The 16,286-nt window shown below is 34.8% G+C and overlaps 1 protein-coding gene across 1 annotated transcript; it reads right to left on the bottom strand.

Annotated features, from left to right (window-relative positions):
- Positions 1–13,356: 13,356 nt before the first annotated feature.
- Positions 13,357–15,772, bottom strand: LOC127076477 (uncharacterized). Its single transcript, XM_051018139.1, has 4 exons — positions 15,555–15,772; positions 15,225–15,338; positions 13,917–14,784; positions 13,357–13,808 (listed from the first exon to the last, which is right to left on the bottom strand). Exons 1-4 carry the CDS (start codon positions 15,657–15,659, stop codon positions 13,579–13,581), a joined length of 1,317 nt encoding a protein of 438 aa, XP_050874096.1. The 5' UTR covers positions 15,660–15,772; the 3' UTR covers positions 13,357–13,578.
- Positions 15,773–16,286: the final 514 nt, after the last annotated feature.

Raw genomic sequence — 16,286 nt, 5'->3', positions numbered from 1 at the left:
AGCAAAGCAAAAGTTCACAAAGAACTGAGCAACTAAAAGCACCTGAAACAGTCAAGCAGATGTTAGTATGCAACTTCAAAACAAAGCAAAAAAGAAACAGACATCCACAGTTAATCAGAAGCAAAGGGATGTGCAAGGCAGGAGGCTTAAGGCATGTGAGCCAAGCCACCTACAAAACAAAACATATTAGACAATGATATTTAAGCAAGCTCAATCAGAAAGAATTGGTCTCATGGGTCATTTGTTGGTCAACCTGAAAACACAAGCTCAAAGGTGAGTAACAGGACCACTAGGACAAGCCTAGGGTCAAAAAGGAATGAAAAAGTCAAAACAGCAAAGGGAAAGCATCCAAAATCATGTTCAAACCATTAAGAAACACAACCAATTGGGTTCACATTCATATCAATCATCATCATCATTTCATGAACAAATTAGGTCAAAGTGTTGCAAACAGAAGCTCATAGAAGTCAACAGCAAGACTTGCATCAAAACCAATCTCAAACATTTCCAAAAATCATCAAATAAATCATGATCAATCACAACCCACAGCATGGTAAGCATGTCAAATTTCATCTCATTTGGACAAGTGGAAGGCAGTCAATGAAAATCAGAAAGTCAAAGCAATTTTGAACATGCTCAAAGAAGTCAACCAAACATGCATCAACTTGAAAAATTCATAAATCAGAGATGGTGTATGATAAATGAATGGGACTAAAACCATGGAAAAGATGAGGATGTCTAGTTATCTCATGTAAAATTTCATGTCCATCTAATAAAGTATGAGAATTTCACAAATGAAATGGGAACAAGTGTCACATGAGGTCAACATTTGACCAAGCAGGGGAGAAAATCTCAAACAATTAGGAAATGCCACAAATAATTCCAAGAAAATTCACATGTAAACTAGACATACAAGAGTAGGTTCATGCAAAAAATTAGATCAATTGGAGGTCAAGAAGCATGGTAATGAAAATCATGAAGTTGGACATCAATGGTGTGACACAAATTGTCACACCCTAATTCAAAAAATCATATCTCACAAACCAGCAATGATAAATTCACAAACTCTACGCCAAAATCACCATGAGTGTGTCTAGTTTAAGCACAAAACGTTTGGGAGCCATTGGATAAAGCATCATCATTTCACAAATGTTTTGGCAAAGTGTACAAAATATGCATACATGTCACAAACCCTAATACCAATTAAAATCCATTGATCACAAAATTCTGGAAAAATTATGATAAAAAAGTAGAGATCGTGATGAACACAACACAAAAAATCTCATTAAATTTGGATTAAAAATGAACAAGTTATGATTTTTGTAAGTTGGTGATCAAAAATGGAATAAAATGAAAAAACAACATGGGTTTAATAGGTCATGTGCCACGACCGGTGGCATTTTTGTAAATAGCTGTGCCACTTAACCAAACGGCCGCGTTTTGGCCAGGGAAAGGAAATATTTTCATTGGTCAGTGTGGGTTGGAACAGTGAAATCAGGCGCAGAAACGAAACAGCAACAGCCACGCATGCAATTTCTGGGCAAAGCTAGGGTTTTCTCATGCTACAGCCACTGTTCATCGTCAATGATGAACAAAAATCCCAGAAATGGGAATTAAACATAGCATCATGATCAACACACAACCTACAGTCCAAATCCTTCCATGGTTTTCACTAAAACAAGCTGGGCAATAAGAAACAAGCAAAACAAGTTTGAACCATCCATCTTCATTTCAACATAACTCAACCATTACTCAACCATTTTTAAAAACACAACCACTGTTATGCTCAGCATGAAAAGACCTAACTAAAGCATGTAATAGTTTTAAGAATGGTGGAACTCGAAAAACTCACCAAGGTTGAAGAACAGTCGTGGTGCAGTGGTTTTTTGATGGTTTTGACTCGAAACAGATGAAGCAAGGTCCTCCCAATGATGGTTGGTGAAGATAGTTTGGTTCATGGATGCTTGCTTGTGCCTGAAATCCCATCTGCCATGGTTGAGCTCTTTGAGAACAGTGCTGGGAGGGGAGCTTACAGATGGAGGAAAGTGGTTGCAACAGGTCCACAATGTTGTTTGAGTGATGAAAACCAACAAAGCTTGCTCTGGTTACTTTGAGTTTTTTGCAGATTTTGAGAAAATGGCCAAGAATGAGTTTTTTAGCATGAGTTAGTTCTGTTGGTTTGTGCAGCTAGTAGTGGTTTCAATATGACAGAAAATCCTCTCCAAAATCTCTGTTTTGTGGTACAAGGCATGGTTCATGAAAGTATGGAGTAGAGTGGTTGAAAGTTGTACTTTTGCCAATTTTCAAGCAACTAGGGCATGGCTGTATGTACTGCACAAGAATGGGCTTCCAACAAGTCTCAAATGCATTTTCAGATCATGTTTGAATGGTAGAATTGATTAGAAATGATTATTTTGAAAAGTCAAAATTCCACTCACTTGAATTTAATTAAGGCAAGTCCAAAAATGCCATTTTGATTGGTGAAGTTTTGGTATATGAAAGTTACATTTTTGGAAATAGGGGATCAAATGTGGTTTGTAGGAAAAAACCCCACCCAAATTGGCCAAATGGTTTGAGAGATATGGCCTTTTGAAGTTCAAGAATTTCTGAAAACGATTCGATCATAACTTGCCAACCATACATGGGAATTGAGTGTTCTTGGACTTTTTGGAAATGGGAGAACAAGATCTTCAACTTTCATGTTGGGCAAAAATTCATTTGAAGCTTGTATCATGATGTAAGTTTGAGGATCAAGACTTTCCATTTTTGGTAAGTTTCAGTTACAGGTCCAGTTTCCATTTTTGGAAATTTCTGATCTGGCTTCAAATTCTTCCATGATGGTGTTTGACATGATATATGAGGCCTATTTGGACATGAATGAGACCTCTCAAACCAAATCCAACCATCAAAACCATAAAATCAGCCACAGTTGACCAAGTTTGACTTTTTAGGGTTTCTGACTGATTGTGCATTGACTGATGACTTCTGATCATCCAACCCTTGACCAAATCACTTCAAATGGACCCCCAAGTCATGTGAACATGTTGGACCAACCCTAGGGCCTTGGCTCCTTGAGAATTGCACTTGCTTGCCTGACTGACTGATCTCCTGACCAGTTTGACCTAATTTCTTGATTGGCTTGCACTTGAGGCAAATGGGACAATGCAATGTTATGCAGTGGACCATGATATGTTATGACCTAATATGAGAATGTATGTACAATGATAGGTGCAAATTTGAGGTGCTACAGTCCTGCTTTTTAGCATTTTAATTTCAAAATAAATATGATTTACGAAAATCAAAATGTTCGATCGTTTTAGCTAAACTTAGATATAGTATAACGCAGTACTTAAAATTATTCTCTGTGCGCGATAATATTTTACTACTTCGATATTGTCGTACGGTTATGGCGTATCAATACACATTTACTATATCGTGCATCGCACGGGTGTACGTCTAGTACTATTTATTGAAAATGGTTGAGCTTAAAGCACTAACAGTAATGAAAATACAGAAAATGAAAAGTAAAGAAGAGTTCTTTGTACTTTTAAATCAAAGCTAAACTCCAAAATTAGAGATGATTCTTTTCTAACTGTTTTCTAACAAACATTTGGAATTCCTTACTCATTTCCCTCCCCATTTTTTACAATGGAATATTTCTTAAAATTCAGGAATGATCCTAACTAATTATTATTACCTTAACTTCCACAATCTTCTAGAAGTTGTAAATGTGTGAGGTGTGTGACTTGGGCCCAATAATTAAATTATCAAATAGATTGGGTCATAATATTTTATCAACATCACATCCAAATTTTTACTTCATACCCCTACACTTATACCAATACCCCTATATTTTTTTTTAAAATATAATTATTTTTAACCAATTTACCATTTTATTTTTAACCATTCAATTGAGACTTCCTAAAATTACACTATCCATCCTCGTATCGGAACTCATTGAAAAATACATCTAGTATGTTCTTTTTCAAACCGAAAGACTTTGTGAAAGACATATGAAATACTGCAAAATGTATACCGGAAGAGTTACGTGGAGAGTTCCGGTTCTTTTTGAAAAAAACGTTCCGGAACACTTATCATATGTGTTCCATTTAACAAAGTAACATACACCGAAAGTCTTTTCTAAAGACTTCTGGTGTTCTCTTTCTGTGATCCGGAACTCTTCCTTGAAGACTTCTAGTGTTCTATTTCTGTGATCCAGAACTCTTCCTTGAAGACTTCCGGTGTGCATTTAAAAAAAATGACTTTTTTTTAATTGTGCATGTATGGAAAATCTTCCCCAAGTATGTGTAGATACTTCTGATGCGTTTTTAACCACTCAAAGATTTGGTACACGAGAAGAAGTGATCAAATGGATTAAAGAGGTTGGAATCGATAATAAAGTAACTGTTATTATCACTCGTTCAGATACTGAAACAGGCAAGAGAGGGAGAAGTAACAAATTAATATTTGGTTGCGATAAAGATGAGAAACACATAGATACTGATAGTGGAACCCAAAGTGCGTCCAAGAAATGTGGATGCCCATTTAAAATCAGGTCGACTCCGACGAAAGATGGGTCTGGTTGGAAGATTGATGTAAAATGTGGGGTCCATAATCATGGTTTACCTGATAGATTATAAGGTCGTTCCTTTGTTGGTAGGTTGACCATAGATGAGAAGCAACATGTCGCTGATTTGACAAAGAGATATGTACCACCTATACACATATTGCTTTCCTTGCAAGACCGAGATCCAGAGAATATCACTCGGATTATGCAAATATACGAGTATAAGAGTATGATAGAAGAAGAGATAAAATGTCCTAAAAGTGAGATACACCATTTGTTTAAGCTTATTGAGGATGCAGGCTATGTGTATTGGAGTAGAAAAATGGATGACTCGGAAGTTGTGAGAGAGATATTTTGGGCACATCCTGATTCAATTAAGTTGTTGAATATTTTTCCTATTGTGTTAGTTATGGATAACACCTACAAGACAAACAAATATAGACAACCTTTGTTTGAAATTGTTGACATGACATCAACCGAGTTGACTTTTGCTGTCACATTTGCGTATATCGAGTCTGAGCAAACAGAGAATTTTTGTTGGGTATTGGAGAAACTTAAAGAATTGTTTGTGAAGAAAGGTTTGTGTCCACAAGTGATTTTGACAGATAGAGATATTGTTTTGATGAAAGCAATTGAAATTGTGTTTCCCAGGTCGATTAATTTGCTATGCAGATTTCACATTAACAAAAACGTTGGTGCAAAATACAAACAATATGTGGGGAATGACATGCAAAAGACGATAGACACATTATGAATGGAAGTTGTTTGGGCTAGTGATGAGGTTGAGTATGGTCAAAGGTTGCATCAACTTGAGCAGGCATGTGTTAATTATAGTGAATTTATTAATTATGTGAAAGACACATGGTTGACTCCACATAGACAGAGATTTGTTGGAGCATGGATTAAGCGAGTGCTACATTTAGGTAACACGATGACTAGTCAATATGTGTTATATTTTTTACTATGTATTTTTTTATATGTGATATTTTTAATATTTTCAATATGTTATTTTTAGGGTTGAATATGCTCATTGGAAGTTAAAGCGGATGTTAGGAAACAGTATAGGTGACATGGTCAAATATTAGGAAGCTATGAATAACAACTTGAGGTTACAAATGGGCAACATTAGAGCTTCTTTTCAAAAAAAGTTTTTACGAAGTTGAGCACGCGCACATAAGTCCATTTTATGGTAATTTGTGTGGTTCAATGTCTCGAGCTGCTTTGAGACGTATTGCTGAAGAGTTATTGAGAGTTGATTATGTTAGAACTAACAGGCAAATACGTGGTTGTACTCTTAGAACATCTTATAGGTTACCTTGTGCTTGTGAATTAGGAAGATACACATTAGGTGGTATACCGATACCAATACATGTTGTTCATGTTCATTGGAGGAAACTAACTATGGAAGTTGAGTTAGAGGTAGGTGCAGATGATGGATCAGAGGTGGATATGACTTGTGTAATAGATGAATTATAGAAACGGTTTAGGTCATTAGATGTTATTGGGAAAAGGGCATTAAAGAGTAGGGTTTATGAACTTGCATACCCCACAATGACTTCATTGTGTCCACCACCCAAGAAATTAAAAACCAAAGGAGGAGTGAAGAAGAAAGAAAAAAAACAGCAGGATATGATGTTTAAAGGGACCCTTCGTATCATGAGTATGTTGATAAGGCATCTCAATATTCACAAAGGCAAACTCAACCATAACAGACTTCGAAGAAGTTAAAACTATCAAAGAAGCAACCACAATCAAAGAAACATTTCACTCTTCAATTTTCTAATCATATTAGGTCATACATGAAAATGTAGTTAATGTTGTATCAGATGGTAATTTTGGATTTAAAGTCATTGCATCATTGCATGGATATGGTGAGGATGGTTGGTCAATGGTTCGCCGAGACTTGGAGTTGGAAATAATAGACAAGGAAAGGTCAATTTTGTATGACAAGTTATTTTGTAATCGGTTGGCAGAAGTGAGAGAATCTTTGATGATAGAATCCTTTGGTTCACAGCCACCACAAAAATGGTTGACTCTACCAAATATGGGTTACTTGATAGCAAATCGCTATAATGTTGTACTTGTCTGTTTAGGCAATCCGTGCATGACTTTCTTTCCTATGACAATTTCACATTCACCAAATGCCTCCATTTATTGCATTGGTTTTGTTAACCAAAATCGTTGGGTCCAGGTACGCATTTTATTTTATATGACTTACTGTTTTAATTATTTTACTTATTTCACTTTATCAAATATATGTTTTAATTATTGTTATCAGGTAAACATGAAAGAGGGGTTTCCGTTGCCACCGGTCACATTAGATTGGAAGAAGTTTCGTTGTCTAGCAGCAACATCTTGGATGTTAGGATTTGCAGGACGTCTACAACATTGGAAATTACTTACGCCTATATTAGCATGAATATGTAATCAAAACATGTATATTATATTATGTCTATATTATTACATTCAGTTCTAAAAGTTAATACATAAATCAATGTGAACGGAAAATATGCAAAGCTTCAAATAAATCAGCAAATTGCGGATCTTCCTCTTCGACATTAACTTCTCTCAGATAACGATGAATCAATATAGAAACACGAGCCCGATTAGGATCAGATGGTCCTGCTTCGTAAACAGGAACTGGCGCCTCTCTTGGTTCATCACGATGGGGCGGGACCAAACGAGGATGTGACACACAATAATACCGCTCTAGGTATCTATCTTCTATATCAGATGGAGTGGTGGTCAATGTTGTTGGACGAATCACAGCAAGAACGTTCTGATGGTAACCAATCCAATCAACATCAATATCATTAGCCATCATACAATGAAGAGGTGGGGATGGAACATACTACTTGTACCCAAACTGACGTATACATCTGTCAGGCAAGTATGGAACAAATGTGTCACCCCACTTCAAACCCCCCTTGTACAGACATAAGTCATCAAACTCGCGCCATCCTATATGATCCTCAAATGGACGGCATATGACATCTTTCCACAAATGCGGATACCAGATTTGTATCTATCTTGTTCAAACTAGTTCTCTGAAGTGAAGATAACCCAAACCTAGAAACTCAACTCTCCACCTGTTATGGAAGAGCTAGTGGAACCCTCGATGTCAGCTTAAGTCCGTGTCCAGCAACCTTCAACTCTTTCTTCGGACCTCTTTCCTGAAAACAATTAAAACACATATTATAAAATACAATATAAAATATTCAAATATTATTTAATTTCAAATATACGTCGTTTATTTACCTCACCAAACCATAAATGGCGAGCAACATGATGCTCGTACTTTATCAATAGAGATGTATCGTACGCCCCCCTGGATAGCCAACCAGCTCTACTGCAGATGTAGATGCGCTCCATCCTAAACTATGGTCTGGAATCCTACCGTCGACACCTCGTCTTCGAACCACTATAAAAAAAATTATAAAAAAAAATTATAAAATATTACGCACCAGAACACTACTAAAAAGAGATTCGGTGTTATGAAAATTTAGTTGCACTTCCGAAACACTTTTTAAAAGACTTCCGGATAATTGAATGAAAATTGGAAGTCTTTTACGAAGAGTTTTGGTTAATTGAATGAAAACCGGAAGTCTTTTACAAAGAGTTTCAGTAACCACTCTTCCAAACCAGAAGTCTTTATTAAAGAGTTCTGGTTCAACACCTAACATTTGCAGCGAACCGGAAGTCTTCTGGAAAGTGTTCTGGTATATTGTTTATGAATCGGAAAACTTACTCTTAGTGATCCGGTTTACAATGGCAAAAAGGATAATTCAGAAGTCTTGAAGCGAAAATGAAATAAAATCCAATGTTTTGGAAAATATACCTTATTTATACGAGGGTATTCTGGTCCAAAAAAATCTATTGTAGAGGTATGGGTATAATTGTTGGGATATGAGGTAAAATTTCCTCACATCCTTTAGGAATAACTTTCTCCTCAAGGCTAGCATGTATAAATTAACAACTTCTTCAACTTTGACCAGGTCAGATCTTCCTTTATTTCACATAGGAGATTGAACTAGTTTATTATGGTTCCCTCCATGCTTAGCTTTGCCAATTTAACCTTCCCTGACTCCGAGGAATATTGCACCTTGAAGTGTGCTTATGCGCGTGTAATCCACCCTACTGGATCCTCTTTGTCAAACGCCATCATCCCAACCCTTTTTACATCCATCTTGAATTTTGACAGTTTCATAACATTTAGGTGAACGTTGTCTCTTTGTCAAACGCCACCATCCCAACCTTTTTTACATCCATCTTGAATTTTGACATAGTTTCCTAACATTTAGGTGAACGTTATGCCTTTAATATGGGTCTGTTCAACAATTTTGCAAACTATTTCAGCATATTATGACACAGTTCTTTCAAAGCTTGTCGCGTTGAATCTCCCATCATCGCCATTCTCATATCCAACATATCTACACGATATGTCATCTTTGGTGGCATTCAAGATTACAATTCATCGTCAGATACAGAAGGTCAGACCGATTATGGAACCCGAGAAATTATGGTAAACAATATGTATTATTTACCATAAATAGTTGAGCTTAAAGCTCTAACAACGGTGAAAATAAATAAAATAAAATAAAAACTAAACCTTTGAACTCCTAGACTTGAGCTAAACTCTTAAACCAAAGAAAATTCTTTCCTAATTGTTTACTAACAAATTTTTTAAATGCTTTTGTATTTCCCTCCCTTTTCTCTTATAAGAAAATATACCCTAAAATCCAGGTTTATCCTAACTAACAATTATTCCTTTAGAGCGTATTTGAATGAGTCATTTTAATGAGTGAATGTAATATTTTAAAATAATTTAACATGATTTGGTCAAAATTTATTGTTCGGATAAAAAAATATAAATAATTGATAAAATGATGGAAATCTATGAAGTATTTTGTCCAAGTTAAATTTTATGATTTTGAAATGATATCTAAAATCGAAGAATTTTAAATTCCTTCATACTCCATAGAATTTGGATGTCAAATTGATTAATATTTTTATTTCAAAATTTGCAAGTTAATCTCTATATTTTCCAAAATTTTCAAATAAATCCTCAAAATTTTCATAAAATTGAAAATTAATTCTTAATAATTTTCAAATTTTACAAATTAGTCCCTAATGTTTTTAGATTTTATAAATTAGTCAGTCACAATTTTAGAAATTATAAATTGTCCTATTTTTAAATTTAAAATTTGGTCCTAAAACTTTAAAAAATTTAAAAATGATACAAAAAATATAACAATGATTTATTTAAAAAATGTATTCAAACAAAAGAATTTAAAAATAGGTGAATTTCAATTGAATCATTTGAATTACTTAGATTTTTAAATTTCTAAAAAAAACTTCAATTATCTCATTCAAACACACTTTTAGCCTTTGCTTGAAAGTTTGAAGGGGAGGTGAGGACTTTGAAAAAAGGGAAGGCTAAAGGGTAAAGAATTAAAGAATTTTGGTTGAAAGAGTTTTGGAGGGTTTATTTGTATTCATAACACCAAAAATCCCCTAATTTGAGGAACTAAAAATTTATATTGGAGAATGATTTTGGAGATCTTACATGAATTCTTCAAATATATTTATTTTATGTTGTTATAATATTTAATAAATTAAAAATATAGTAATAATAAACATTCGTTACTCCCAAACAAAACAAAGTCTTAGCTTCTACAACCTAACTTTTTAGATGTTGTAAGTGTGTGATTTTAGCTCAATGGTTAAGTTATCAAACCCATTGGCCCATAATGTTCTATCATATATCTATTAAGAGAATTTCTTATCACACCCTATGGGGTGGGAAAACATCATATGGAAAACTCAAAATGTCCCTCAGATTTCAGAGATGTATCTCAGACGCGTCTTATCTTAACTCAAAATGTTAATTGATCCTAAGATGCATCTCCGAAATATTCTAACACATACCTCATGCATTACTCTCCAAAAGGCCCATTTTACACGTTTATTGTTCTAGAGATGCATCTTTGTTTAGGATTTATGGATATGTATATCTTTAACCTATCAGAATATTGCAGGTTATGTTTGTTTTATGGTTATTCAGATAAAAATGACGATTTATAAATGTTAAGGACTTTGTCATGTGATGATAATTAAACCATACAATTGATATGTAAAAAATGACATTTATAAATCCAGATGGTCAAAATTATTCATTAGCCGATACACAATGAATAATACACAATAAAGTAGAAATAAGTTAAAATAAAATACAATCGATAATAAAGTACAAATATTATATACTACTGCATATGTTAGACTATAACTCATTGGCCTCCTCGACCTCCTTTACCCCCGTCCTCCGAAGATGTCTCTGGTACGTTAGTGTCTCTCGTACCTCTGTCATAATGACATTTAGAACCTGCCTCACCTCAAATTCATCAGGGAAGATACTTCTGTAAATGTCTGCTTGCACAATCTCCACAATGCGATAACGTCTAGCCAAGACATAATGAGCATGATCTAACTGTGTCTGTTTCTCCTCTAGTATCTCCTGATGAGCTGGCCTCGATGATTCTCCTGGAGCAGCTTGCACCATATACGAATGTGACACTCTGAAAAATCACCTGATATACTCGTCGACATAGCTCCAGTTGCTCTCAGCTATGGTACTTTGTGCCTCCTCTATACCAGATGACTAAGATAATCATCAAACATGGCATTCATATTCTATGTGTCATAGCAGGAGCAGCAGAGACAACAGGGTGTTTGGGAATAGTCTGAGTGTAGTCGAACTTTGAGTACAAGTAGATCAAACAAGTGCCCCCAATTGTACTCATGGATTCGCTCGAAGTACCGTAGGTACATGACATCCACATATGTGGAACTCATGCCAACAAAAATCACAGGATCAACCAAATATAGAAGGTATGCTCTCAGAGCATACGATCTATGGAGCTTCGCCTTCTCGTCATCACCTCTAGTCTACTTTGCTCTAAAGAGCTCATTTATATATATCTTTTTCTAAAATTCAAATCTAGCATGAGCCCCTCTGGTTTTTCCAACTCCTTGACATCTTCTGGATTAACTCCTAGATAGTCTACCATCAACTTGAACGCATCGTCTTTGTTAATTCTCCTATGATCTAAAAGTTTCCTCCCAATCGGAAGATGCAGCAGACACGACACGTCATCGAATATGATAGAAATCTCACAAGGTGGTAGATAAAATAATGACTTCTCAGTGTGTCATCTCTCCATGAATGCATTAAGTATCCCGTGGTTGATTGTAACATAATCGATCTTACACAAGTCTTTCATCCCAGATAGGGAGAAAGCAACCTGAAACCACTCGTCATTAGGCTGAGGCAAGCCAGTAATCTTCCACCAGTGATTAATGAATTTCAACGGATCACGGTCCTGTAGAAAATAAATATATGTCAGAAACTTATAATATAATAATGAACGTAATTTAAAAAGAACGAACTCAACTAATTTTATCTCTCCATCTCATATATGTCTAGAAGTATGGTCTGGATACAGAGACAATAATGACAACTCTATAGAGTCTCCTCCAAATTCCTGAGATGGCATTGGCTCCTCAGCTTCAGCATCCTGAGACGGCCCTAGCTCATCAGCATGAGGTCCCTCCGGTGCCTGAGGTGGCACTAGTGCCTCAGGTACCTCCAGCGACTCGGGTACCTCTGGCGCTTGAATAGGTGAAACTTGTCGCCTACGAAAAGATGGAGGCAGTGATGCGTCAGTGGGTGACACATATCTCCTACGGGAATAAGAAGATGAAGAAGCATGAGTTCCGAAAGTCGATCTCTCTGCATGAATGGGGTTAGAATGAACAGGAGTCTCTGAAACCTGATTGTTCTCCCTCCAGATTGATGCATGTTGTGCAATCCTCTTGTGCCTCAATTTGTCGTCTTATCGGTCATAATGTCTGTAAGTAAACCAGACAAGTGTTAGACAATTACTACAAGCAACCCTACAAGTAAGAAAAAAATAGACATAAATTATAGAGATGCATCTTCGATTACTTGCAATCCAAATGTTGAATTTTTTTTAGAGGTGCATCTCCAGGATTTTCCGATCGTTATTTTTAACCATCAAACACATTTTTCAGTATGTATAAACTATCATTCATGCAAAAACTATCTATTTCTTAACCTAATAATCATTTTTTACTCATTTATATAAAAACTCAAAAAAGCTTACAAAAATCAAAAACTGGCAAATTAAGAATTTACTTCACTGTTGAATGATTTCTTTGATGTATTTGATGTTGATGGAAGAAATTTTGAACTTGGTTGAATGATTTTGAGAGAGTGTGAGTTTGAGAGAGTTTGAGAAAAAATTGTGCTTTTTTAGAAGTGAGGAAGGAAAAAGGTTCTCGCGCGTTTTAGAACCAATACCGTCAGGAGATGCATCTCTGTAATATTTACGGAGATGCATCTCCATAATATTTTAACGTTATGTCAAAATTTTATTTACTCAAGATGCGTTCAGAGATGTATCTCCAAAAACTATAAACATTTTTGTATTTTCACGTGATGTCCTAGTAATCCATAGGTGTATTAAGACATTCATATTTGTTATACATATAGCCAATTTTATTTTAATGATTATGTTGCTTGGTTTGAATTTGAGAGAGGATTTGTTCTTAAAACATTTTTATAATTAGATGTGTATGTGGAAAAATGAGAAAAGAAACTCCTGTGTATTTTATAACTAATCCAAAAAATGATATAGGAAGATTGGCATATCTTCTTAATACCTGAAACAATGCCAGAGAGTAACTAATAATGATAATAGGAATATTAATAATACAGAAAAAGTGGAACTGGTGACAAAAAAATGTACATTTTTAGCACTTATCCTCGGTGATTCATATGAATTATTGTCCACAAAGTGGAACTAGGATAGAATGCACCAGCCTCTTGATACAAATCTTACAGCAAAAACCAGTATAGCATGTACATGTCAAAACTTTCCACTTAGAGATTATTTGCTTGCTTAGATTTTGAGACTTTTCATATTTTCAGTTTATTCATCACAGGAAGCTTCTTCCAGTAGGTCAAGAAAACCTTTACGAGACATCTTACTACCTGTGTGAAACTTGGGCTCAAATCCACAAGTGGACGCTTCTTCAAACTTAGCCCATAATTCCTTCTTCAGAGTATTTTCTCCCGCATGTTTCCCTCTTTGTAATGTGTTTTCAGGGTTCAGCCACATGGGAGTGCTCTCTATATGTGATAAGTCGCCAACAAAATGATCTGCAAATAAAAAAACACAACAGCTATTATCAAGCATACAACCCATGTTATGTTGTTAATCCAAGAATCTATAAGGCATATATAACAAGCTATTAAGTTAACCACTACCTTTACAAGATTTTTTGGCTTCATTATGACCTTTGGAAATTTCTTCTTTCAAATTCAATTTACTGACTTGTTGATTAAGAATGGATTCAGAAATATGTATACATGAATCATTATCACCCTTCTCCAACTCATATAATTTCTCATCAGATGTTCCTAACATAACACAGGTTTTTGGAGGTGAGGTAAGCCAAACAGGTGATGCTTCCACATTTTTCTTTCCAATTCCCAGCTTAGGAACACGCTGTGCTGCCATGAGTTCTGGGTATTTCAACGCCAAATCCTGTGACACATGATCCCAAGCAGAATCTTCTGAATCGCTGTAATGAACTCCAACAGGATACGGGGTGGACTTTCGCAACTGTTTATTACCAACATGACGCATCTCAGGTATGGATTCAAGCAAAACACAAGTCTTCGGAGGTGAAATTTTTAAACAAGGAGTCATCATATAAAGCATGGAAGTGTCTCTTTGAGAAAATTCGGGCGAAGAAATCAACTCAACCTCTTCATTATTTGTTGCATCTTCACTCACAATAGAAAGGGCAGGCTTTATTGGAGTTGGTTTCGTTACAACACCGTAAAGTACTGAAGTATTACTGGAAGAAGCCAATTCAGTGAAATCTAATTTGGGTTGTGGTTGGCGGTATGATTTTGATAATGGTACTGGTGTGAGCATAAACATTTGTCTACCTCTTTGAACTGTGCAATTAGCATGCCATGAAACAAGAGGAGAAGGAGATACTAATGCAGTCACTTCAGGACTTTCACAGTCACTCACATTGCTTTCATCACAAGAAACTTCTTCACTTTTACTTTCAGATCCCACTGACGTTGATGAAAGTGAATTTTGTAATTTGGGTATCCATGGCTGCATTTGATAACAACAACAAAAGCACTCAAGTCTCAACAGGCCCATAATTTAAAAATAGATCTATTGAAGAATTAACACAAAGAGTTAACAACAATCTTGGTCTTTGAATATGTTAAGTGCTGTTACTTTGAATGTATCAAAATCATAAACGCATCTCTGAATGTGTCTTTATATGTGAAGCACGGACACCGGAAACACGATACCGATACTAGTAATAATTTGAAAATATGAATAAATTAAAAGTAATCACAAGGGTCAATGTCGGTACTACACTGGTCTTTATGAATCGGTTTGGTCCTTAAATGTGTCTTTCATTAATCCATTTAATCCACAAAATGACAAAGAAAGACAAAATCTTAGATATTTTATTAAAGTTTATGCATTCAGAAACTATAGTGACACATTTAGCTCTGATAAACCAAATTTAGGGTTTTTACCTTCAAACTAGACAACATTTCAGACAACAAATTGTTGAAGGATTCCATTTCTCCCTTTCCCTCTTTGCTCACACCCTTCTTCACTTCAAGCGCTTTCACAACAAGCTCATCAATCTAACATTCAAATTTGAATTGTGAGTTTCTCATTTTTCAATCAAAAACATCTTTTTTTTTCTACAAAATTTTAAAAACCTAAATTTAAACTACGTATTTTTCACCAAATTTGCAATACTGATAGTAGAACAACTTAATAACTCTGTATTCGTTTCTTCAAAATCGAAATGAAAAAAAAATCGATGAAAAAACATGAACGGAAAAAGGAAGAGATACCTGATGGAAGGTAGAGGAAAGATCGGAGTGAAGGAGCGTGAGGGAGGAATGATTATCAAGTTGATTATCGTGATTGAAGGAATTTGGTGTCGTTTTGTTCAACATCGTCGTCGAAGCAAAATGCAATTCAGAAACTCTGTTTCACTGTGATTTGAATGTTTAGGCAAAAGGCGGGGTATTAAACGCGACCTAACCACGTCGTTTTGTTGAATACGGTGAAAATTATTGATTCCTCCAAATTCCAAAGCAAATAAGAAATGGATTTTTCTAAATTTTTACTTTAGTATCTCTCATCCTTTAAAAAATTTGGGTTTAATGGAAATCAACTATAATTCTTTCATGTAATTCAAATAATTTATAAATTTTAATATGTTGGTCATTGATAATATAAAATTAGTTTATATTATCAATGTATCCTTTTTTTTTTTAAAAAAATTAATGAGAAAATAAAATTGTATTTTTAATTGGTCGATCCTATAATATTATTTTATATAATTGGTGTGAAATTGTTGAAATTCCTTTTAATTTTAAATTATTAAAAAAATAATAATATATAGTTAGAATTTTCATCATTCATAATAAATGATCTATTTGTAAAAACAATTGTAAATAAATATTATGTTTGGCTGTACGTATAGCTTTTCAAATTATTTTACTCTATTTTAAAATAGAATAAAAAAAATTGTAACCTGACCGAAGGGTGTAGGTGGAAATATTTATGTCCACATCATT

Source organism: Lathyrus oleraceus, chromosome 4 (genome assembly GCF_024323335.1).
Source record: "Lathyrus oleraceus cultivar Zhongwan6 chromosome 4, CAAS_Psat_ZW6_1.0, whole genome shotgun sequence".
NCBI lineage: Eukaryota > Viridiplantae > Streptophyta > Magnoliopsida > Fabales > Fabaceae > Lathyrus > Lathyrus oleraceus.
This window is presented reverse-complemented; position numbering and strand designations above follow the sequence as displayed.

Bases quoted from the DNA above. Each gene is read 5' to 3' on its own strand.
- LOC127076477 (XM_051018139.1), bottom strand. From the start codon at position 15,659: ATGTTGAACAAAACGACACCAAATTCCTTCAATCACGATAATCAACTT. The intron at 15,339-15,554 runs GTATCTCTTCCT...TTTGAATGTTAG, and splicing joins TTTCCTCTACCTTCCATCAG to ATTGATGAGCTTGTTGTGAA. The intron at 14,785-15,224 runs GTAAAAACCCTA...TATCAAATGCAG, and splicing joins AAATGTTGTCTAGTTTGAAG to CCATGGATACCCAAATTACA.